Source organism: Mirounga angustirostris, unplaced genomic scaffold (assembly GCF_029215605.1).
Source record: "Mirounga angustirostris isolate CCGP_5_RB_7025 unplaced genomic scaffold, mMirAng1.0.hap1 SCAF_14, whole genome shotgun sequence".
NCBI classification, from domain to species: domain Eukaryota; kingdom Metazoa; phylum Chordata; class Mammalia; order Carnivora; family Phocidae; genus Mirounga; species Mirounga angustirostris.
Genome location: NW_026991722.1, coordinates 59,345,731 through 59,369,707, shown reverse-complemented (window position 1 = coordinate 59,369,707; position 23,977 = coordinate 59,345,731). Strand labels below are relative to the sequence as shown.

Genomic DNA, 23,977 nt, shown 5'->3' with positions numbered 1-23,977 from the left:
TGTCCCAGTCATCAGGTCTCAGTCAATGGAGAAGTTGGAGGGCATAACCTCCCCAGTATTTTTTCTTCTTGTGATAGTGTTACTTCTACCTACTGAAACCCCAGGGGAATGGGGTTGTGATAAAATAGGAGCCCCACAGACATGCAGAGATCATTTACCGTGCAAGCCAAAAACTCTTGGATCATTATAGGGATTTAAAGGATTCAATTAGTCCTTTAGGACATACGATTCTCTTAGTTGTAAGAAAAGAATGCTTACACATTTTCTCAAGAATCTAGAAATCAGTGAGAAACATTTATCCAAGCTACCTTTATTTGTTCCTGATGCAGGTGTATCCTTATGAAAGATGTTTGGATTCACAAAAGCTTAGATGTCTCAAAAAGGCCAGAAAAATCTGTGTCAGGCAGAGAAATTCTCCGTGCCAGAGTAGGTCTACTCTCCGTGTATTTCCACCCACCATCCCTGCTTCCCCAACGCCACCTGGGGACGGTCTGTGATTTCCTTTGGGGATGGTGTCCAGAAAAGCCCAGTGAGATGCTATCGGTTGGTTGCTGCATCCACTGCCACGCGCCTGACAAGTCATAGGGACGGGGGAGGGGTACCATTTTAAAATGAAACATTTCGATGTGTGTGTGGACTGCTTTGAACATCATCTTTGTTTTTAAGACCTATTTAAAGAGTTGGTGGGATGGAGAATCTCTTCTATTCTTGCAAAAACTGTCCCTTCAACCAGGAACCACAGGTCTTACACTCCAGTCGCTTTTACAAGGTGTGTGTGAAGCCCTGCCGAGGACACCCTGACCCCCAGCCCCTCGCGCAGGGATCCTGGGTGCTGGGCGCTGCTGAGAGTTACCCTAGCGGGTGGCCACAGCACCAGGACGCCACGATGGACTGTTCAGGATAGCAGGATGGACACCACCTGGAAGTCGCAGGTACTGGGCATCTACGCAGATGACCAGATTGGTCATGTTTGCACGAGTTACCTTTGTTCCATACTGGGTGACTGGAGGCTGTAGGAAGCTCCTTTCTGAGTCCAGGTCCACCTGGAGTTGACAAGGTTTGCCCAAGGAGCAACTTTCTGACCCTGACCATCATCAGCCTACTACCCAGGAAAAGAGGAAGTCTAGCTCCAGGCGCCAGGGAGGTCGAGAAGAGCCATCCTTTATTTACTTACTTCTTGCACCAAACCCAGTATTTACAAGTGGAGCTACATGCCACGAACTTACTGACCCTTATTTGTGTTAATATGACATAACCAAGACAAGATGTGATATATATGGGTGATAGAGCAAGCGACAGGTGTACATCTAATTGTGTTGATAATTTGTGAGTAAATTATATTGGCCATTCTCTGTAATGATTTATAGTGTATCAGAATGTGATACGAGCCCATGAATGAATGTCATGTTGTCCCCAAGACATATATACATACACATACATTATATACATGTTAATATCTATATATTTGGATATACATGTGTGCATGTATATGTGTGTGAGTAGCTAAGTCTAGGTGAGTGCCTGTGAATTAAATGGCTACAAACCTATCACTTCTATGGCAAATCACTAAGGTATTCCTTAGCAGTGAACATAAGTTTTTCACATAATTTTATTATATCCTTTAAAGATAGCATTAGTGTTAATTAAATAGATCCACAGGTAAAATGTATTCTGTGGGAGTATTTTTGACATCTTTGCTTATTAAACTTGGCAGACATTAAGTTAGTATTTTCATTTGAATAAACCCCCTCAGTATGCACCACAACTTAAAATATATTCTAAACATAAAGCACTTTGTTACTCCACGCTATCCTATAACTTCTCACCACACTGAATGCTGCAGCATTTCATAATTTTTAAATACAAGCATGACTCTCAACCTTGATTGTGGTTTCCACGCTCATTTCCAGTTCCATCCAAGCTTTTGGTGACTTGCTATTTCCCGTTGGTGCCACTTGGTGTTCAGATAGCACCATCTGTAATAATCCAAAGTAATGGGTAGACATGACTCATGCCCCCTCCCAGCGTCTGTGAGGAAGGAGCTCACGGACTCTTCAGAAGGTGACCCTGAGATCCTGTGCAGCCACAAAGGCAACAGCAGGTCAGAAACGGAGTCAAGCTGGTGCGTCCGGTGATAAGGGGACTTTACCCAAAGCCTGGGCTTCACACACATTGAGGGTCAAGTGCAGCCCCGGTGAGGATGCCCCCGCTATGCTGTCTTTGAACAGCAAAGCGTGGGCTCTGAATAGTCATCTTTGAAGGTAGCCCAGATGGCCAAGCAAGGCTCCGTCTGCTCACCCCTGACCAGATACAGCATGAGCCAGGACAAGGGTCCCACGAAGAGGAAACTGTGGAACGAACAGGCACTGTTTTATCATTCAGGTGGCATTTAATGCACTGTCACCGTCCCATACACTGCTGCTCCCGTGTGTCCTGCTTTTGATATTTGCTCGACCACCCTCGCCAGCCAAGCAGTCATCAAGCAGCGTGCATTCCACAACCACCCAGAAACCAACATTTCACCAGTCTCCTTTCCCCACAAGTTAGAACAACAATAGTTTAAATTACATTGAAACTTTAATTACAGATACTTTTCCACTCAACATTTGAAAGCTGGGATTCCCTCCTTTTTTTTGCATTAAGGCTGTCAGGATGGTTAAGCTAAACCCAGTGTCTTTCCCCATGTACATATCTACACTCAAGTCTCTTCTTTATTAATAATAGGTGTCTTGATTGCTGTCCCAAACCAACTCTGCACTGGATTCCAGGTCGTAACACGGTTTCAGGGGAGGACAGGAAGTGGTACAGTGGCAGGAAAAGCTGGAGCTTGATATCCGTCTAAGTGTGACTCAGAAATAGAATAATAATTATGAGGAAGAAAAGAAGAGGATTTAGCTGTCACCCTGCCCCCCCTACCAAACATACTAGCTCGCCACTCTCTGTGGTCTTAAAGTGCAATTACTCTTGAGAAGATGCCCCGGCCTGGGATCCCACTGGCCAGAGTTCAAAGCAGAAACTTCAAACAGCGCGCTGCTCAGGACTCAGGCCGGTGGGAGGGGGCTGGGCAGCAGAAAAGGAGCCACAGTTCTGGGGCATTCAAGTGCATCACAAGAAGCAGCGCCCTTTCTTTTTTTGTAAAGAAAATCTGTCAATTGTAAGGAATCCTGGTTTGGAAAAATATAGCTTTTTAAAAACTTCTATCTGAGGACATCCCAGTGTGGTAGAGTCAAAAGGCTGGCGAGCACAGCAAGGAGCAGGGGACAAGCGCTCCTCCCGGGCGCCCAGCTCCCATACTGGTGACCCCGGTGGTCCTCGGAGAAGTCCTCGGCTCTGGGCGCAGAGGACGCACACTGGACTAAGGGCATCTGGTAGGAGGTGGCTCTCTTCTCGGGCCTGTCCGGACTGGACCCATCGCTGGGCCTCTGGCCGTTGAACAGCAGATAGCGGCCGCGGGCGTCCTGCTCCATTTTGAAGATCTCGTATTCGGTGTGAGGTAGTTTGATCCCCAGCGCTACGCAACCATTGGTGTGTGTCACATCCTGCTGGACGCCCACCTGCCAGGAGCCCTCGGCCCCACATTCGTTCCCGTTGAAGACATTGAGGAGCGAGGCGGTGGCCACGTCCATGGGGGTGACCTTCATGTGGTTCACTGCGAAGGAGAGAGGACAGGTCGGTGACTCGAAGGGTGGGGGGTGAGTGGTGCGGAAAGGCCATCTGCTCTAAACCCAACCCCACACAGCCACCCACCGGTCAGAGCCCCCCTAAAAGCGCCTCCCAGTGGTGAAGGTTCAGCATGTGGACGTGAACGGTCATCACACCAAATATACTGCCGGTAGACCACATTCGGCGTGTAAGTGCGGGGCCCACACTGCCCCTGACTGCCTGCTAACGTGAACTCAAACTGTCACACACAGTGTCTCCAAGGAGTTGCCCTTGGTGACGCTGACTCTTTGGGATTGCCACAATATTTCAACACAAACTGGAATTTTGTTTTTATGAAAAAGTTTTGAGGTTTTTAAATAGTTTTGGTGTTGAATGCCTATACTAATTAGCAGTCTTGCAAATTCATACTGGCCCATATATCAGGCATCTAAAATGAACTAGGCTGCAAGTAAGAAAAACATCAGTGAATGTATTAAATAGAAATCCCAGCACTTAAGAGAGGGCTGTTTCTGAAGGACCCCAGGGGACTATTTTATGTACACCACGACAGCTTCGGTGTGGAGCCAGACCAAGATGGTTGTTCTCTTGGCCACATCTAGCAAAGGTCCGTCCTTCCTGGAGAAAATCTTCCTTCCTAAGTGGAGGATTAAGATGCCCTTGGTCTTCTCTGGGTTATCAAAAATACTTCATATTAAATAGACTGAACCATGGAATGCCACCCTAGAAGGGGTCATACCCAGTATCTGAGCCACCTCTCTTTTGTCTGTGACATGACTGACACCATCTTAAAAAGATGTGTAAGTGTAAAAAGAAATTCTAGAAAAAGAAGCCATGAGACCTCCCTTGCTGGCAACACCCTGGTGAATTTCACCCCTTACCTTCCTCACTTAGGTCATCATTAACAAATCCCAAACTCCCACCTCCAAGCACAGGACAACTTTCAAGTGCATGACAAACTCGGCGTTGGAAAGGACAATGCTGAGCACCTGAGGTGTAACTAACACCTGCTCTTTATTGCTCACTCCAGAAAGCACACTGAATGTGGCAAGTAAGTGTGATGTTATCACAGGGGCAGCTCAGAATCACCCTGAGCGGTGCACAAAAAAGGAAATGTGTAGGGGCGCCTGGGTGGCTCAGTCGGTTAAGCGTCTGCCTTCGGCTCGGGTCCTGATCCCAGAGTTCCGGGATCGAGGCCCATGTCGGGCTCCCTGCTCAGTGGGGAGCCTGCTTCTCCCTCTCCCTCCCCCAACTTGTGCTCTCTCTCTCTAATAAACAAACAAACAAACAAATAGGAAAGGTGCAGGCATGAGGTTTCATTCCTAGTCACATACTCCCTGGCCACATCTGACAGCACGCATAACAGTGTGGGCCCTCCTGCACTGTGGCCCAAGGGCTGAGCCACCCCTGTTGGCCCCATTCTGAGCAGAGGGGAACCTCGAAGGCTGATGTGAACGATGACCTTAAAGCAGAAAGGACTCCCTAATTTCTCCCTCAACATCTCCCCTTTCCCTCAGGCTCTGCATGGACAAAAAGGTCCCCAAACTGCTCAGTTTCTCAGCCACTGGGCTGTTACTTTGGGAGTTGAGGCAGGAGCCCTACCTTTGAACACAAACTCCGTTCCTCCCATGACCCTGGAGGAGTGCACCCCCCGGCTGTAGCGGCCCTTGGCATAGATGGTGAAGGTGGGGTGCTTGCAGACGGGGTCGGAGTAGTGGTAGTAATGCCCTTCCCAGGTGTTATTGTTGTCATGGAAGATGAAGTGGCGCGTGAGGAAGAGGACCTCGGGCCGCACCTCGCAGCGCTGGCTCACCCACTCGCCGTGCAGGCCGACGGTCAGGTCAGCCTTGGGGGGCAGGAGGGGCGGGCGGTGCTCATCTGACCTGTGGATGATGCGGCAGGCGATGCAGGCATGGTCGTGGTTCTGGAGACAAGAGACACACACACGGATAGACCTTTGTCTTCATGACAGAGCAGTGCACACATGCTCCCTTCAAAGGAGGCTCACCAGTGGGACCGGGCAGGGCCCCCCGGGGCTCCATCACTTGTCACCTGCGGACCCGAGAGGCACCTGGGGCTAGGCCCTCAGGCACAGATGGGAGGGTGGTGGGGTGTGTGTGTGCGCGCACACAAGTGTGGGCTCACAAGCGCACATGTGTGTTTGGCTGACATCAGGGACTTGTCTAAATATGTCAGCTGGGATGTGTACTCGCTTTAGAATCCTATCACATGTCCCAGACACTTGACTTCGGCAAGGCTAGCGTCACCTCATACCCACTGGGAAGGTTGCAATGAAAAAAATCTGAACAGAACAGTGTGGACAAGGGCGGGGCAAACTGAAACCCGGGTGCACTGCTGGTGGGAAGATAAAATGGTGCAGTGGCTGAGGAAAAGAACTCCGATATGATGCAGCAATCCCTCCTCTGGTTTATGTCCAAAGGACACCAGGGTCTTGAAGAGACAGCCATTCAGCCACGTTCCTAGCAGCATATTCACACGGCCAAATGATGAAAACAACCCAGTATACATCCGCGGGTGAATGGAGAAACAAGATGTGGTCCACACATACCATGAAAGATTATTCAATCTGGAAAAAGGAAAGGGATTCTGACCCAGGCTGCAACACGGATGAGCCTTGACGACATGATGCTAAGTGAAATAAGCCAGACACCAGAGGACAAATACCGTACCACCTCAATTGCACTTCTATGAGGGACCCAGAGTAATCAAATTCAGAGACAAAGTAGAATCCTGGTGGCCAGGGGCTGGGGGAGGGGAGATGGGGATCTCGTGTTTAATGGGGACACAGCCTCGGGTCGGGAAGATGAAAAAATTCTTTGGATGGATGGGGGAGATGGTCGCACAACCCTGTGAATGTACTTAATGCCACTGAGCTGGACACCTCAAATGGCTAAGATGGAAATGCTATGTGTATTTTACAATCAGATTTTTCCCTTTAAAAAACAACTAAAAACAACACACAAAACTAAAAAAAAAAGGCCAGCCTTCCAGTTGCTGGGATGACAAAGGGAGCTGTGTAGTAAAGCAGGGGTCCTTTCAAAGGAAGGCATAAAGGAGGAGGCCAGCAAGAGGGCAGGGGCCGAGACCTCGGCGAAGCCAGCCTGCACACCTGTCATCCATTTGCGTCTGGGGCCTCGGGGTTTGACGGTTTACGGGCTCTTAATTCGCTTCCTGCTTTATAGCTTTAAGCCCTTTACTTAGCACAAGATAGCTGCAGCTCAGCCTTTCAGGGGCTGCCTCCCTGGGCGTCTGCTTTAGAACACTCCCACAGCCTCGGGGACAACGCTGTCTGTCCACAGCTGTGGCTGAGAAATCCTCCAAGGAGCAGAGGTGGCCAGAGGCTGCCAGTCGTACAAACGTCATTTGCCCAGAGGGCTCGGGGCTCCCCTCAAAATGCCACAGTCTGGAAGGCAGGACAGCTGGGTTCTGGGCCATACCTGCCATTGCCTGGCTGTTTGATCGAAGCCATGGGACACCTGTGTGTGGTGGCGGGAGGGTAACAGTCGTAGCCCACAGTCGGGGGGACAGCTCATGGACACTGGCCTTGGGCCCCCCCAGCCATGGGATCCATGGTGTGCAGCAGCTCCCTGGTGTGACCTCAGGCCTGACGACAGGCACTGACAGGAACGCCCAGGAGGGCATGCCCGTGCTTCCGAGAGCCGGAAATCCGGATTGCCAAGGCCTCTCCTTGTTCAGCAGTGACTCAATGTGACGCTGCAGTTGTCTGGCTAGGTGCTCAGAGATCTCAGAGAGTGGGCGGGCGGGGAAGGGCTCTCGGCCGCCATGCCTCTACAGCCTCCTCCAAGGAGAACTCAAAGCTCGCCAACTTGTTGCTGTGCTCATCAGAGGAGCCTAGAGCTGTAAGTTAGGGGAGAGAGGGCTTCCTTTGCTAACACCGTTCGTGGCTTGTAGATGATAATATCAAGTAGGCAGCCACAGAGTGAGATGAAGTTTCTCTTTCGTTTCATTCCCCACAAATGGGTTTGCGATCTGTAATTCGGGGATTTAACATCATTTGTGGCCACTTCATTTCTGGCCATTCTAAGATAGTCTCATTCCCTGGTAAGATTTGTCTCCTCAAACACCAATATCAATTCGGGAACCTCCCAGAAAGCTTCTTGGACGGGGCAGAGCGGGTGGGAGAACAGGGGTCTTCGTTCTCACAAGAGCTATTGCCCCCAGCATTAACATCAGGGATCAAGTGCTCTTCCGTCAGAACAGGAACAGGCTCGGTGAGAGGAGGTGGGCACAGCCCTTGGGCCCAGGCTGTCTCGGAAAGGTGCCGTGGTAGCGTGTGGAGTCCAAGTGGTGCTTTTAAGAACAACGGCACAGAGGCCTGACCTTAGAGATGGGGACCCGGCTGAAGCATTTCTGTTCGTCAGCAGAGAAAAGCAAGCTACAAGCAAGGGAAGCTTGCCGTCCATCAGCTGGATCTGTGAGAATTTAGGGACAGAGTGGGAGGAACCTGGCCCTTAGCTATTAGTGTTGCCAAATTCCTATTTTTTTTTTTATTGTGGTAAAATATGACATAAAACTTACCATCTTAACCCTTTTAATAGTTCAGTGGTGCTAAGCACATTCACACTGTTGTGCAACCATCACCACCGTCCATTTCTAGAACTTTTTCATCTTCCCAAATTGAAACTCTGTACCCAATAGACACCAACTCCCCGTTGTTTCAATCTCAGCCCTTGGCAACCACCATTCAACTTTCCGTCTCTATGGATTTGTCTACCCTAGGTACCTCACAGAAGTGAAAGCACACAGAATCTGTCCTTTTTGTGACTGGCTTATTTCACTTAGCATAATATCCTCAAGGTTTGTCCATGTTGTAGCCTGTGTCAGAATTTCCTTTCGTTTTAAGGCTGAATAATATTTCAATGTATGTATGCATCACTTTTGTTTATCCATTCATCAGCTGATGAACACTCCATTTTTTGGCTACTGTGAATGATGATGCTATGAGCATATAGGTGTAGTCTATTTAAGACCCCACTTTCAATTCTTTTGGGCACACACTCAGAAGTGAAATTTCTGGCTCATACCATAATTCTGTGTTTAACTTTTGGAGGAACCACCACCATACTGTTTTTCCACAGCAGCTGCACCATTTTACATTCCCACCCACGGTGCACCTTTAAAGGTTCCAATTTCTCCACATCCTTGCCAACAACTATTTTTTTCTCTTTTTGATAATAGCCAATCAAATGGGTATAGTGTGATATCACACTATAGTTTTGATTTGCATTTCCCTAATGATTAGTAATCTGGAGCATCTTTTCATATGCTTCCGGGCTATTTGTATATCTTCTCTGGAGACATGTCTATTCAAGTCCTTTGCCCATTTTTTAATAGGGTTGTTTTTCTTGTTATTGTTGAACTGACTAGTAACCTGTTATAACAACTCTTGAGCAGGCATTAAGAAACCAAGATGTCATAAACATGGGTGGGATTTTTGGCCTCTCCGTAGATACTGTCACCAAGTGGACAGGTTTAGCCATGGTTAGGTAAGGGGGAACCTCTCTGTTGTATGGACAGATTTTTAAAAAATCTAATTTGTGCTCTTGATTCTAACCATCCTTGGCTGGAATAAAACTTGAAAGACCTATAGGAACAATTATGTGGAAGCAGAAATTAAGGCCCATATACTGGCTGTACAGTTTCTCTTTCGGGATGCTTTTCTTAAACAGCAGCTTTTCGGGGCGCCTGGGTGGCTCAGTCAGTTAAGCGTCTGCCTGCAGCTCAGGTCATGATCTCCGGGTCCTGGGATCGAGCCCCGCATCAGGCTCCATGCTCGGCAGGAAGCCTGCTTCTCCCTCTGCTTGCTGTTCCCCCTGCTTGTGCTCTCTCTCTCTTGCTCTGTCTCAAATAAATACTTAAAAAAATAAACAGCAATTTTTCAAAAAGAATAAATGGGAAGAGCTTTTCGTCATTAAGAGTGATGTGTACTCTGAAATATTATTTGCTTTATGAAATCCCTCTCCTTTTTGGTCCCTGCTCTGATACCTAATTCTCCTCTGAGAAGCTATCCTTTTGTAGGCTGTCCCATTGGGCTTCTACCTCACTCCCTTCCCTGAATCTTAGAAAGGGCTACTTTATTTATTTTTTATTTTTTCAAAGATTTTATTTATTTACTTGACAGAGAGAGAGAGCGAGAGCACAAGCAGGGGGAGTGGCAGGGAGAGGGAGAAGCAGGCTCTTCGTGGAGCAGGGAGCCCGATGCGGGACTCGATCCCAGGACCCCAGGATCATGACCTGAGCCGAAGGCAGATACTTAACCGACTGAGCCACCCAGGCGCCCCAGAAAAGGCTACTTTAAAGTTAGGGTTTCTGTATACAGAAGATCTGAAGGTTAAAGCAGAAGGATCAGAATGTGTTTCCTTGTTGCTACTCTACACCAACTATAAAAAGCTTTCATTCTGAAGGAGGAGGGGAGAAAAAAAGATCCCCATGTAATTAATTTCCTAAAAGAAAACAATCAGACTTATTCTAAAAATGAAAAATCAACCTTCAACTTCATAAGTGCGCAATGTCCTAGGCAAAGAGTGGGGTTTTGCTCACTCCGCATTCTGATTCCTGCAGGCGCCCTGGCAACACGTCAGCCACCCCCAGCTTGCACGTACAGGACATGAGTCTGAGGAAGCTCAAGTACACCATCCCCTTAGCTTTACAACCTCTCGAAGAGACCATGGGTACATGTTACAGATGAGGCCAGCCACCCACAGCTTGCACGTACAGGACATGTGAGTCTGAGGAAGTACACCATCCCCTTAGCTTTACAACCTCTCGAAGAGACCATGGGTATGCGTTACAGATGAGGCCACCAAGGCACAGAGAGATTGAATAGCATGGCCCAGATGACTTTACAAGCCAAAAGTAGAGTCTGGAACATAATTTGGTCTTGGGGCTTACTGAGTGCTAATCCCTGGCCCCAGGCTGCCCCTCGGGCTGAGAACAGATGTCTCCCTGTCAAGGACCCTGGACCCTAGAAAAGGTCTTCCCTGGCCGATGGCTGATAGGGATTCTCCAGGCTTTCTCCTGTTCCCTGCCAACATTTATTTCTGGAGAGGTGGTTCGTCAACAACATTTGCCGACAGCATCTACTCATTTCCAGCGTCTTCCCAGAATGGAAGAAATCACTTGATATCATCTTCCCATGAACAGATCAACCAGAGAAGCAGGATGAATAAAACATTTCCTGGGCTAAAGGTTTTGCCTAAGGAGGAGGAGAAATGGCAACAGATGATGGAAACTTCCTTTCACAGAGCTTTCTTCCATGGGATAAAAAACACATTTGTGTTTCTCAGGAAGAAACCTGCCAATGACTGAAGCTGAAAGCTTTGTTTGTTTGTTTGTTTGTTTTTACAACTGCAATTCTCCATGCATTTGATTCCATTTCTACTGTAGGTATTCCTACACATGCAGTCTTCCCGGGGCCTCTCCATTTCACTGGAGAAGAACTTCATCAAGCTCTTGGAGGCCAAGACCAGAGTACTCTCCCTTTCTCCTACTTCTCATGACATCTGGGGGAGCGCGGCAGGTATGGTGAAGGCTCACAGGTGGCGGAACGCCGTCACTGGCTATTTAACAATATGAATAGAGTAGGCCAGTGGTCATCGCAAATGAGGAAAGCTGACCGCCTTGTGGAAGGGGCCTCTCGGGGTGCCTTTCAGATCTGGGGTCGCAGGAATTGATGGACTTGGGCTCATTTTGACCACTCAGTGGGTCCTGATGATACCACTTTCAGGAGGAAGTAGAATAGCCATGGTCACACTTGTCGTGTGTCTCAAAGAGCAGCTTTCAGAGCTGCTGGAAGTGGCTGGCAGTAGCCATGAAGGGACAGGGAATGAAAGGATGATGGAAGGACACAAGAAGGGTGAGCTGCCGACGTCTCAGGCCTCACATCTGTCTCCTGACCGCTTAGTGAGACGAAAGTCAACTCAACACTGTCCTGGAGTTAAGAAGGGGCACTTGGGGGGGAGGGGGGTCCCTGGGAGCAACCCTTCATTTTCAAGAAAGAGGTTTCTAAGAAGTTTAGAATCCAAGAAGTTAGCTCACAAAAGCCTTTCCAGTTTACAAAACATTAGTAAATCACACCAAAGATAAGTTTGCTTCCACCTTGCCTATACACACACTACATACAGACTCAACAGCCAGATAGCAAGGGCCATGAGAAGCCAGTTCTTTAAAACAAAGGACTTCAAGAATGATTTCGGAAAAAAATTTCTGACTGATGTTTTTACTTGTTTGTTTCTTCCACTCCATCAATTTAAATTCAATAGTTAAAGTAGATTCATTTTAATAATGACATTAAATCTACTGTAAATCCAGAGGGGCCCTCCCCCCAGGTCTGGCCTTCTCCCCCTCCTCCACACTCCCCGCAGTGCTGGGCCGGCACCCCTGCATACTACAGGCCTACTCCAGACTTTCTGAACGGTTGACTGCCGGCACGCCTGGGCTCTCACTCAGTCCTCTGGGCTCTCTTGCCTTTTAAGGGAGGAACTGTTTACCACTTACACTGTCCCTGACAACAAGTATTTCCTGGTCGGCTAACTCCTTAAACAAAGCAACCTTGCAATTCTGTTTATCTGCTGAAATACCCTGGAGTCAAGAAATACTGAACTGTTTCTGCAAGAAAAGTGGACGCCAGCCGTTGTAGGGTGCAGCGAGCGACTACACAACACTTCACACTTAGGCCCAAATCAAAGGTCCACACAGGCAATCCTTTCCGAGTCAAGCCCCCATCATCCAACACCCACCATCAGCTCCGTCTTCTTGAACAATGTGCACCATTTGCTGCTCTATAATAAACACCCAGCCCTGGTGAGCAGGGCCACACTTTTCTTTAGGATTCATCCCTGAGAACGCCTGGGCGGCTCAGTCGGTTAAAGCGTCTACCTTCAGCTCAGGTCATGATCTCAGGGTCCTCGGATCGAGTCCCTCGTTGGGCTCCCAGCTCAGCGGGGAGCCTGCTTCTCCTGCTCCCTCTGCTGCTCCCTCCCCCTGCTTGTGCTCTATCCTCTCTCTCAAAAAAAAAAAAAAAAAAAAAACACCTTAAAAGAAAGGATTCATCCTTGATATAAGACGGGCTTTTTAGGTCATGACTCCTTGAACTCCCCGGCCCTCTACCACTTCTTCTGTTCCCTGTCACCTCCACAAACCCCTCTCCTTTCCGTCCAGTGGCAGAAAGAGAAGGAAGGTGAATTCTTCCACAACCACCTTCTCCGGCTCTTCTGCCCTTACTCGTGTGACACCTGCTCACCCAGCCCCCCGGGAGCCCCGCCAAGCACATGCCTGAGGAGGGGCCCCCGTCCTGTGGCAGAGCCACCTCCTGGGGCTGGGCTGAAAAGTGCCCTGCCCGTGGCCACCTGGTCCACAGTGCCTTGGATGTCACAGATACAGAAAGTCTCACAGTTCATCTGTATTTCTCGCAGACTCTGAAAAGGCTCGGAAAGGCCAGCTCCCTCAAAATCAAATGCTCGTTCGCAGTCTACAGAGTCTACAGAATGCCAGAGAGAAAGCACATGAGCATCACCTTTTTCATTTTCAGTGCTCAGCTCCCCTTGAAAACACTTCGGTGCCTGTCTTTCTCAGATGTGCCATGAATGCGCTGGGCCAGAATATCTGAGATGCATGGCTTGGGGAAAGCTGTCTGGTTTTAGACAACCCCTTTGATTTACGACCCTGTGGCTAAATCAGTGCAGGATTTTGGAGAAAGACCAATTCCGTTTGCTTACAAGTCTGATCCTGAGGCTCTGGCATTTCCAACAACCCGGGTGATCATTTGCTTTTAATTACTATTTGATTCTACCACTGAAAGAATTCAGCTCGCTAACCCTTCAACTGCACAAAAATCTAGGCAGAGGGTGACAGCTGCCCTGATGTTAAACTCAATTGAGGGAAAGCATCTTCTTTCAGGGTTATTCTATGTGGTCTTGATTTTTCATAGTGAAGAGTGGCCAATTTCATCCTGAAAGAATCCTCCCAGCACACCTGATTCTCTTCAAACACGATGTATTTGCCAAAGGACTCGGAACCTCACAGCAAAGCTGTATTAAGCTTAGAAAAACAAGTTGATTTAAAGTTTCTATTTTTACATGGTGTCCCGTTTCCAGAGGGGCTGCGACTAGTGGTTTCAAACTCAATTTAGCATTTAAACTAATTTTCAGCCAGGTCTCTATGGACCTGCAATTAGGGGAGGCAAAGAGTTCAAAGAGGTGGGTGGTGGGGGGAGTGTGGTCTCTCCGGATGCGCTCCCAGCCCTCCTCCTTCCCGTTCCCAGTTCCCAGCAGGCGAGGCGACCTGCCACTGGCCCGCGGGCAGGGAGCACCTGGGGCTCTGCCTGCGCGGACTCTGGAAAGGCACCAATGGCAAAGTCCGCTTCTTCCTTCTCAGAGCTATCCTGGGGAAGGATCTAAAAACTTCCTGAGGACTCAGCAGCATGCTGCGTGCCAAGACATTCGACGCCAGGGACAACATTAGAAGAACGGGCCCTTTCAGCTCCCAGAGCCTTGCAGACCTCACTGGCCTTCGAAGGACACCCATGGCCACGCGGGGTGGCTGTGGAAGTGGAGGGCAGCGCACACTGGCCCTGGATGCATCAGGTTTTGGCCTCCCAGCCCTGCCACCAGTTCTGGTGGTGGCCGCAGAGCTCCTCTGAGCTCAGAGCCCCAGCTTCCAAAATTTATTTTAATTTTGCATGATGACTCTGTTTGGATAATATAAGATCATGGCACAAAGTGCAAAAGGTACAAAAAAGGTATACAGTGATGAGTCATGGTCCAACTGTCCCCCAACTGTTCCCTTCCTCGGATTGTTATGTTTTTCATGTGCTCTTCCAGAAATACTGCCTCCTTTGTAAGTTCATCTTATGCTTCTTTCATTATTAGTTTCACACAATGTTATACTGTTCACGCTACTCTAGATCTTCTTTTTTTTGTATTTAACAGTATGCCGAAGGTTCTTTCCACACTTAAAATTTCTTAAATCAGGGCCTCAGGCCTAGGTTTTAGAGGGTCTACCTTTTAAGTATCTGGGTCAATGTCCTCACGATTGCCTTAGCAGGGGGGTGGAGGAGAAAATGGGAGGCGATGCTTCATGGTGAGGCATCATCAAACACTTTGAGGCCCCCCGTCAATGTCATTGTCATCCCTCCAGGAGACACCTGCCCAGAAGGGCTACCTACTCTAGGAGTGGGGAGAAGGGAACTTTGGTGAACGGTCCTTTCCGATGGCAGGCAGCATTCTGCACACTAATCCAGCTGATTCTTCTATTCTTGCCACTTTACAGAAGAAACATCAAGGCTCCCCAAGGTCAGACGACACCACTAGCACCTGCAGCTGATGGCCACAGGAGAAGTGGGTTCCCGGACTGGCTACCACCTCCAAAGTCCATATTCTCACCAGCTTCTCCAGAGAGTATTCAAAAAAAAAAAAAAAAAAAAAAAAAAAGAGCATGTCTCCCACCTTTTTGTTTACAAAAACTCTAAGGTTGGCCTTACAACTATCATCCTTAGTCCTCATGCCAGTGGTAATAACTCACAGTCAAGACAATTTTTCCTTCAGGAACCACAAGTGTGTGCCTTTGCTCTCCCAACAGACAGGCTCTGTTCAGTGAGTCGATTGACAGCAGGAGAAATGCCTCCTACAGGCCTGGGGAGGGAGTGGGAGAGAATCTTCCAGAGTTGCAAGTCTTAGGAATACTGACTTCTCCTACTGGGCCTCCTAATGGGGCATGCCACCAGAAGATCAGAGTGAGGGAACAGATGTAAGAAAAGAAAGGTGTTAGGGTTAATATTTTTTTCTTTTCAGTCCTAAAAAGAGCCTCCGTGGGTGTCTGCAGTTGAGGAAAAGGAATCTGAACCTGAGTGTGTGCAAAGGACTAGCCCAAGGTCAGGTGTGGATAGGAGAGCGGCCAGACTCCAACCCAGGCAGCTCTGGGACGGCACCTGCCTCCTCCTGCAGCAATTCTGCCTCCTCCCTCGGACTGCCTCCTCCTTACTCAGTTCCCTGCCTCACTGTTCCTGCCTCTTGGCTGTTCGCTGCCTATTAGTGTCTCCGCTGGAGGGCGAGCAGGCATGAAAAGGACTGTGTGCTTAGCAGATCTTCATAAAGGTTCAGGGTGGGACCGGGTTGGTGCTCTTGGCTGACATCAGGTTTCTGGATTATCTGTGGGCCGTTTTTATTCATGACATTCTTACTCCCATTACTAGAGATAATTTAAAAGTTGGCTAGACTGTACTCAGAGGAAGCCAAATGTTCAGATGAAAAGCTCCTTTACCCCTCTGCTCTCTCACACCAGAGATTTGTTCAAGAGAAGAGCTGTTCAGCTGCAGTGTTCAGCACCGACTCTGGATGACGCTTCCATCTGGATTCCTATCTGGCCCCCCCAAACCACACCCTTGCCTAGATGCCACCTATGGAGCATTATCCTCTTGATGCCTTGGCATGATGTGTGGAATGGGCACAGCTTCAGCTCCTCCGCTCCCCACCCCTCCTGAGGAGGCCTGGGGAGTCCCAGGCAGACACTGGGATGAAGGCAGGCAAGAAAGGCCACCCTCTCCCTCACTGCCCTACCTCCCCTCTTCCTCCTCAGCAAATCTGCAACCTCACGGCAGGACACAGGGGGCTGACTCCAGGGTTTGCACTCGAAGTCATGCTGTGAGCCCAGGAAGGGCTGGGTCTGGGGCCCGGGGCCCTCAGTCTGGCTTCTCCTCGCACATGGGGACCGTCCCTGGTGAGGCGCATCTAGAGGAAGCAGCCTCGGCCAAGTGGGCTTCCTCAGCAGATTTCCCACAATTATAATAAAGGCGACTTTCATTACGGGAGCTCACAATAACACAGATAAACAGAAGATAACACCGAGTGGTCTTTGGCAGGGGAAGTACTCTGGGATATCTCTACCAGTCATAAATAAGCTCAAAGGACTAAGAGAAAAAAAAAAAAGATTAAAAAAATGAATAAACTATCAAACAAAAGTCATATGGGGCCCCTCATTTAGAGAGTCATTGTTGGAGAGAGGGTTCCACAGACGCCAATCCGATGGCAGCGGAGGGGGGTGTGTGGCCACTGGAGAAATCTCCCTTGACCCCCTCCCTGCACACACCCCCCAGCTCAAGCTTCTCCAACTTCTGAGGTACAAGATCGTGTTACAGGCTGACACGGATTCTGAGCCCATGGGAAGGAAATGCTTTGTGAATTCCAAATATAATTACTGGACTATCATTCAAGAAAAGAACATTATAAGGTTTTAATTGTTTCCTGCCCCCTCCTTCCTCCCTTGTGATCACAGTGACTTTACATTTCACTTAGTTGAATGGAAAGAATGTGGGGTCTGGAGAAGGAGGTCTGGGTTCAAGTTCCAGCGCAGAACCTCACTACCCGGGTGACCTAGGGCAAAAGACAACAAGCCCTTGAATCTCCGCTACCTCTCCCTTCTGCCTAAGAGGGCGGCAATATCTGCCTCAGGGGGTCGTTTTGAAGCCTGAAAGCAGTAGTGTGGGTGGGAGACTATAAGCTCTCCAGCCTACAACAGCACTGTCACTTTCCCCTCAGGCGCCTCTCCCTCTCCTCCAGGGCTGGGATCACTCCTGTTGTGGCATCTCTCCACAGTGTGGTTATTAACATCTCCGAATTTCCTTTATGCTTTCCTTTCAGAATCAAAGAAGATGTTCGTGGAGTGTTAGAGCTGAGAAGAGCCTTAGGAATCTTCTAGAACCACCACCCCAGGGCCCCTAGCACACCAACAAGCCTGCCGCCATCACCCATGTCATGAGGAAAACCACAGCCCCTCACTGCAGAGCAAGTTGGCGGTGCGGCCAGGTGTCCTGACCTTGCTGCGTGTCCCTCCCTGGGCAGCCCTCCACAAGCTCCCCCATGACGCAGGGTGCTTCCTCTCAGAGGTCCCTTTGGACCCCACTGCCATGCCTCCCTGTGGGTCGCTCATCTCACTTAATAAAGAACAGCCCGCGGGCCCCGAGTGCAGTCAGCGGCAGGGTACCTTGGCATTCTGCAGAGGGGGCTGATAACTGGATGGCCGGTAGAACATCCTCTGCGAGGCATCAGTGTGGATGTCCCCGAGGAAGAGCTCCTCCACCAGGCGGTCCAGGTTGTGCTGCAGGTACTGCTTCTCCACCCGGATGAGCTGCAGCTCATGCATGGCGAAGTTCACGGCCTTGGTGCACTCGCAGCCATTCTCTTCCCGCCACAAGTCGTAGGCCACGTCCTGCACCCAGGGGCCCCCAGTGGGCACGAAGCCCGGGCACGTGCGGTTCACCAGCTGGCTGAGCCTCTCGGCGACAGCCTCTGTGTGGCAGACAACCTGCACGTTGTGCAGCTGGTAGTCGGCCTCAGTGCCCCCGCGGATGATCCAGGAGGCCTGGCGCAGGCGGACCTTGCCCCGGATGACGAGGGTGTAGGTAGGGCTGGTGCACCGGTTGCCGCCATAATAGAACTGGTAGGCCTTGAAGGTGTTATTGTGGTAGAATCTGTAGGACCTTGTGATGAACTCTGGGCCCGACCTCACTTCACAGCTGAAGGGGAAAAGGGAAAGGAAGACGTTTTCAAGCCCAAAGGCACTGAGGAACAGATGCGTTAGGGTGTCAAGAAATTATGGTAATAATAACAAATGTTTACTCTGGGCCACACACTGTTTTGTGCCTGCATAGACACCAATGTATTGAATCCTCACAACAACTGAGGAGTAAAGGAGGTATTGTCTCCATTTTACAGCTGGAGAAACCAAGGCATGAGAGATCAGGGAAAGTGCCCCCAGGCCACATAACCTGAATGCAGGCAGTCTGACTCCAGGCCGTGTTCCTAATCTCTCTACACCACAGTCTTTATTCATTCTAGGAACAAGCCAAGAGAGCCCAAACCTGCCCTTCTCACTTCCACCTGGGGGCCTAACTTCAGGGAAGTGTCTTTCGGGTGGGAAGAGGGAAGAGAGTAGTGCTGGCCTATGAAGGAAGTCTCCTCATGCTAGCTTGAAAACAGCTGATCCCCTGAACACTCCTGTTCATGGACCTTGGGTACAGCAGGCAGGTGTGGGGTGTCTGCCACTCCAAAACGGAATCTAGTCTGGGGAGGAGTCACCTAGGGGCAAGGGGAAACCCACCCTCCCATCCAGTGAGAATTAATGTTCCCTCTACTGGGGAAAAGGGTCCATTAGTGAAAGCAAAGCTAGCGGAACACAGGTAAGGGCTCCTTTTGTTTGTGCTGACTGACAAGATGACAACGACAAAGTAGTTTTTTGCTGTGGCCTTAGATCAATGCTAGATTCGTTGGCCAGAAATACTTAGACTAGGTCTATGGGGCATACATGGCCAGCAGGAACTGATCACTGCCCTACCTGGGGCCAGTTCCTGTCTCTGCAGCCCAGCCCACACCAGGGAAACGCTGGAGGGCTTCTTCAACATATCTGCCAAAGATTCTGACCTCTGTAACTCTCCACCAGATCAGAATTTCAGTTACATCATGATTTGCATCCTTCAGGTTTGGCCTTAGAACTCTGCCTGAGTCTGTGATATATGTATTATTTACAATAATTATGGTTTGAGCAGACTCAGCATGGCTAAATCAAACAGTGGAGCTGAAATCCCAAAGACCTGTTATTCTCAAAATCGGTAACATTTCCATTTTTCAGTTAACACACTGGTGAAAGGTAAACATCATCCCAAGCGGGCTCCTCCCTCTGGGAAAGGCTGTCAGGGAAGTCCAGTGTGGGCGAGTGCACAGAAGGCACTCGGCGGAACCCTGAGCCCTGCGCTCTGCTGAGAAGGTGAGAGAGGAGCCGCAAGGGTCCTCCCCCTACAAAGGAGGCCCTGTTCAGCGTGAGCGGTGAGCTGTAACTGCGGTCTGTTTATAAGGCCATGGAAGATGTGCTGCCTGGCCTCAGGGCTCAACGTATCTCAAGTCCTTGCGTACTCCACCGGGGCCACCACCCCCTCACCTAGGCCTTGTCACCTCTAGATGCACCTGCTGCAACCATCTTTTAACTGGTCACCCTCCTCTCACACTTTCTACCAGCCATTTGGTGCATCTGAGTGCCTTGTGTGAAAGCTGGATCATGTCTTAAGCACAGTCCTTGCTGCAAACTCTTCAGTGACTGTCCAGTTCTAACCCCAATCTGGCCAGAACTGCCCTGGAGCTGGCCCCACCTTCCCTGGCAGCCTCATCTGGAGCTGTCCCCCGCCCAGGTCCCTATGCCCAGGTTTACGAACCTCCCCCCGCCCCACAAGGACTCCAGGTCAGTTGTTTCTCCAACCCCATCTTTGCTCGTTCTTCCAGATGGAAAGCTCTTCCCTGGGTCTTTGCATAGCTAAGGACATCCCAGCTCAAGTGTCCTTTCCTCTGGTAGCCTTTCCTGACCCCACCCCCGTCCTAAAATAAGGCCCCTGGTATTCTCCTTTAGCACCTGTTGTTTTTTACCCTCTTCATAGTACTTCTTTGTATGTTTATTTGTAAAATTCCTGAAGACAGGGACCATGATTTGTTTTGTTCACTGCTATATACACAAAATCTAGAACAGTGCTGGGCACACAGTAAATATTTGTATACTCAATAAATATGTTTGAATAAAATGATAAATTATTTAAAAGTACATCACATTAAGATCGTGCAAATATTTATCGTGTGGTTATTTTAAGAAACCCCATCTTTAGGGGAAAAAAAAAAACCACCTCTGGGTCTTCATCATCTTATAAAAATTCCTTTTTTTCTCTTCTCTGTGTGCATTTGATCCCTCCCCAAGGTACCTGGAGGCTGCAAGGGAGAAGTGATCAGATCCCAGAGTGAGTCTTGTTAATTCTCAGCAATTTAATGGGTAGGGGAAAACCTGCAGGTCTGCCTCTAGGCTATTTTTAAAAGCTCTAATGGAAGATAAGCCAGAGCTCAAACTGGGATAAATCTCAGCTCTGTAGCCTGGAAGAGTCCAAGAACTATGCCCTGGCTAGTAGAGGTAGCTTGAGTACCTTTTCACTTACTCTTAGAACCCTGAAGCCATATATTAAATTACCAGAATATGGCTGGAATATTTAGACCCTCAGAAGCTTGCAAGTCATGTTTCAGGGTTGGTGAAACACAGACTCCTAATTTCACTTGCTAATGGTTTCTTTTTATACCTGAGTGGTCCCACAGAGTTCGGTAAACAAGGACCTATTCACTCACAGCCTGTGATTAACAGTGGTACGCATCTCTGCTTTAGCTAACATTTCTACAGTCCTTAGCTCTGTTTCTTTACCAAACGGAGTTTCAAAGTGTTGCTTGGTTTTTAGTTAGAACTTAGATAACACCTGCGCCATTGAGATAGGATACAGTCTCTGCATCTGAGAAGCCCCCAGGAAGGCCTTCCAAAGACGTGTGCTCTCCGATCCTCCCCCCCACTTCCCCGCCCCCTCCCGGGTCCAGTCCCCGGCCCTCTTACCCGGTGGACACCCAGTGGCCCTCAATTGCTGGTGGCATCTGCACAGTGATCCTCGCACCATTGTGAAGATGTTTGAGCATGTGATGGCACTGTGATTCCTTGAAAGCTCTCCAGGCACTTTTCTCTAAGGACCTGGGATGGGATCTGCTATCTGGATGAAGGAGGGCAGAACCCTCTCCCAGCCCTGAAAGAAAAGTGGAAGTTCGTTGAAAGGAGAGCTCGCAGCAGACAGGAGTCAGGCTGAGGAACTGCCTCCTTGGCAAGAAATCACTGCAAATGGGGGACGCCTGGGTGGCTCGGTTGGTTAAGTGTCTGCCTTTGGCTCAAGTCATGATCTCAGGCTCCTCGCTCAGTGGGGAGTCTGCTTCTCCCTTTGCCTCTTCCCTCTGCTCCTGCTGTCTCTCTCTCAAATAAATAAATAAAATCTTTTAAAAAATTATTAAAAAAAAAAGAAAAGAAAAGAAATCACTGCAAGTAGGAAATGCACTCTTACCCCACCAGGCTTATCACTGTCTCTGCTCTCCTGGAGTTAACATCTCAAAGGGGGATACATCCTGGGAGACCATTTCCCAGGTGAGAAAGCCGGGAAAGCTGAGGCCCACAGAGACAACACAGGCTCTTGGGAGGTCTCTTGGCTAGTTCCTGGCAAAGGCTGAGCTCAAATCCATGTGTCTGTGCAACCGCAAATAAAATGGTGCATCTAAGTGAGCAGCTTACAGTGCAGACAAATGAATATAACAGGGGCTGAAGAGAGAAATGAACGTGTTCCAAAGCCACCCAAGGGAGGGGTAAGAAAGGGGTCAGCAGGAAGGGAGACTCATGCAGTGACACATTTAGGTGAGGAGGAGGAAGAGCATGGAGACCAGCCTCAGTGGAAGGGGAATTCTGATGGGGTGGCGAAAGGCCCAGGAATAACTCAGAGGGCTCCTAACTGACATCTGCTCCCTGGTTGGGCTCCCCGCTGCTCCCACCAAGCCATGCATCTTCTGGTTCTCTCCATCTCTGATGGACACCCTCTACAGGGCTGCCCATCAGTGGGGCGCAAGTCATATACCACCGGTGGGGGACGTGTGGGACATTTTTCCCCAATTACCTTCCCACTCCAGCCCCTCACACCCACGAAGGCAATGCTAATATAGGGTTCTAAATAAAGAATAACTACAAGAAGACTACATATTTTTATTTTCCACAGGTAAAGGAATATTAGGACTAAGTTCATCTTCAGTGTAAGTAGTTTAGGTTGGCGGACCCTTAAACATGCAAAATAACCAGCAGCCCCTGTTCAGAAGAAGCCATTGCCAGCTAACTGAGTTATAATCTGAAAGCCCACTCTTCCCTTTGAGATTCACTCCTGAACACATCAATACGTCTTTATTTTGGACCTACTAAGTATTCAGCACTGTGCTAAAAAACAAAACAAAAACCAAAAACCCTAGACAAATAGACAAAAATAAAATAAAAATATACACAAAATAAATAAAATGCACCCATCAGAACTGTACTATGAAGAGGCAATTATATATTTGGCAATCAACACCTAAATAACTTCATAGAGAAACCAGGGTTTATGGGGGATCATTTAAAAATGCAAAGTTAGACCCAGAACATGGTGACTTAGAGCAACATGGTGAAAACCTACTGGAGAAACTCAGACCCACATGTTGATAACATTCAGATATTTATAAAATATTCAGATATTTGCCATGACTCAGAAGGCTGAACTAATCTTCTGCTGAAAGTCTTTGGTACTAAGAAGACATGTGGGAACTCGGCTTCTCCTCTGAGCAAAATGCTGGCCTTGGGCTAGAGCAGCAACTTTGGATTGTTCCCTATGGATCTTAAATGAAGTGAAAGGCAACAAGGCAGAGACACCCATGAGTATGATTCAACTAAATAAAAAGTGTGAAAAGAGATTTGAAAATGAGATGATGGTGCTACGTTCAAATGAATGCAACTCACAACCAACCCCATTTAGCCCAACCAGGTGATTCGGACCCCAGCAAGAATGAGAGGAACACTAAAATTCCGAAATCCACGTCTGGTGGTGTGGGTGCTCATGGGCTCCTGGCGGTTCAGCGAGGCCCTTCCTACCAGTGGCCCCTGCTTCCATGGAGGAAAGAAGATTGCATTTCTGAGTATTCTCTCCCCATTCCTTATTCAACCCTCCCCAATGAAGTTGTGTGTAGGATGGAAACAGGTGTGCGTGACTATGCCATTCGTCTCTTTCTGTCTGCCAAACTGGCCTCTTTTCAAAGTACAGTTCACCCTTGAACAACATGTCATATGTCTTATACGCTGTCTTCTTACAATAAAGTAAGCTAGAGAAAAGAAAATGTTATCAAGAAAATTGTAATGAAGGGCGCCTGGGTGGCTCAGTTGGTTAAGCGACTGCCTTCGGCTCAGGTCATGATCCTGGAGTCCCGGGATCGAGTCCCGCATCGGGCTCCCTGCTTGGCAGGGAGTCTGCTTCTCCCTCTGACCCTCCCGCCCTCTCATGTGCTCTCTGTCTCTCATTCTCTCGCTCTCAAATAAATAAATAAAAATCTTTAAAAAAAAATTGTAATGAAGAGAAAATACACTTACAGTATTGTACTATATCAGAAGAAAAAATCCACATGCAAGTGGACCCACACAGTTCAAAGCTGTGTTGTTCAAGGGCCAACTGCACATGCGTTTTGATCAGCGCTTACCCCTGCCACATAGTAAGGACCCTGACCCTTCAGTTGTTTGGCTATGGCACTAGGCCAGGTGGAAAGGCTGAAAAATTCGGGGGTGAACTGTTAACAATCCCACCATGGGACACTATACTGTGTCTTCTGAGTATTTATCACAGTTCTTATGTTTTCATCCCCATTTGTCTGAGACCTCTGCTGAT

General features: G+C 48.8%; 1 protein-coding gene across 1 annotated transcript in view; it reads right to left on the bottom strand.

Annotated features, from left to right (window-relative positions):
- Window positions 1-1,145: 1,145 nt before the first annotated feature.
- The window catches only part of APCDD1 (APC down-regulated 1), a 33,237-nt gene continuing 10,405 nt past the window's right edge, over window positions 1,146-23,977 (bottom strand). The window contains exons 2-5 of the mRNA XM_045887045.3: window positions 21,103-21,286; window positions 17,680-18,211; window positions 5,263-5,584; window positions 1,146-3,649 (exon numbers count right to left, since the gene is read on the bottom strand). Of these exons, the coding sequence (XP_045743001.1) occupies window positions 3,198-3,649; window positions 5,263-5,584; window positions 17,680-18,211; window positions 21,103-21,286 (1,490 nt within the window). The 3' untranslated portion in view covers window positions 1,146-3,197. The remainder of the gene's footprint in view (window positions 3,650-5,262; window positions 5,585-17,679; window positions 18,212-21,102; window positions 21,287-23,977) is intronic.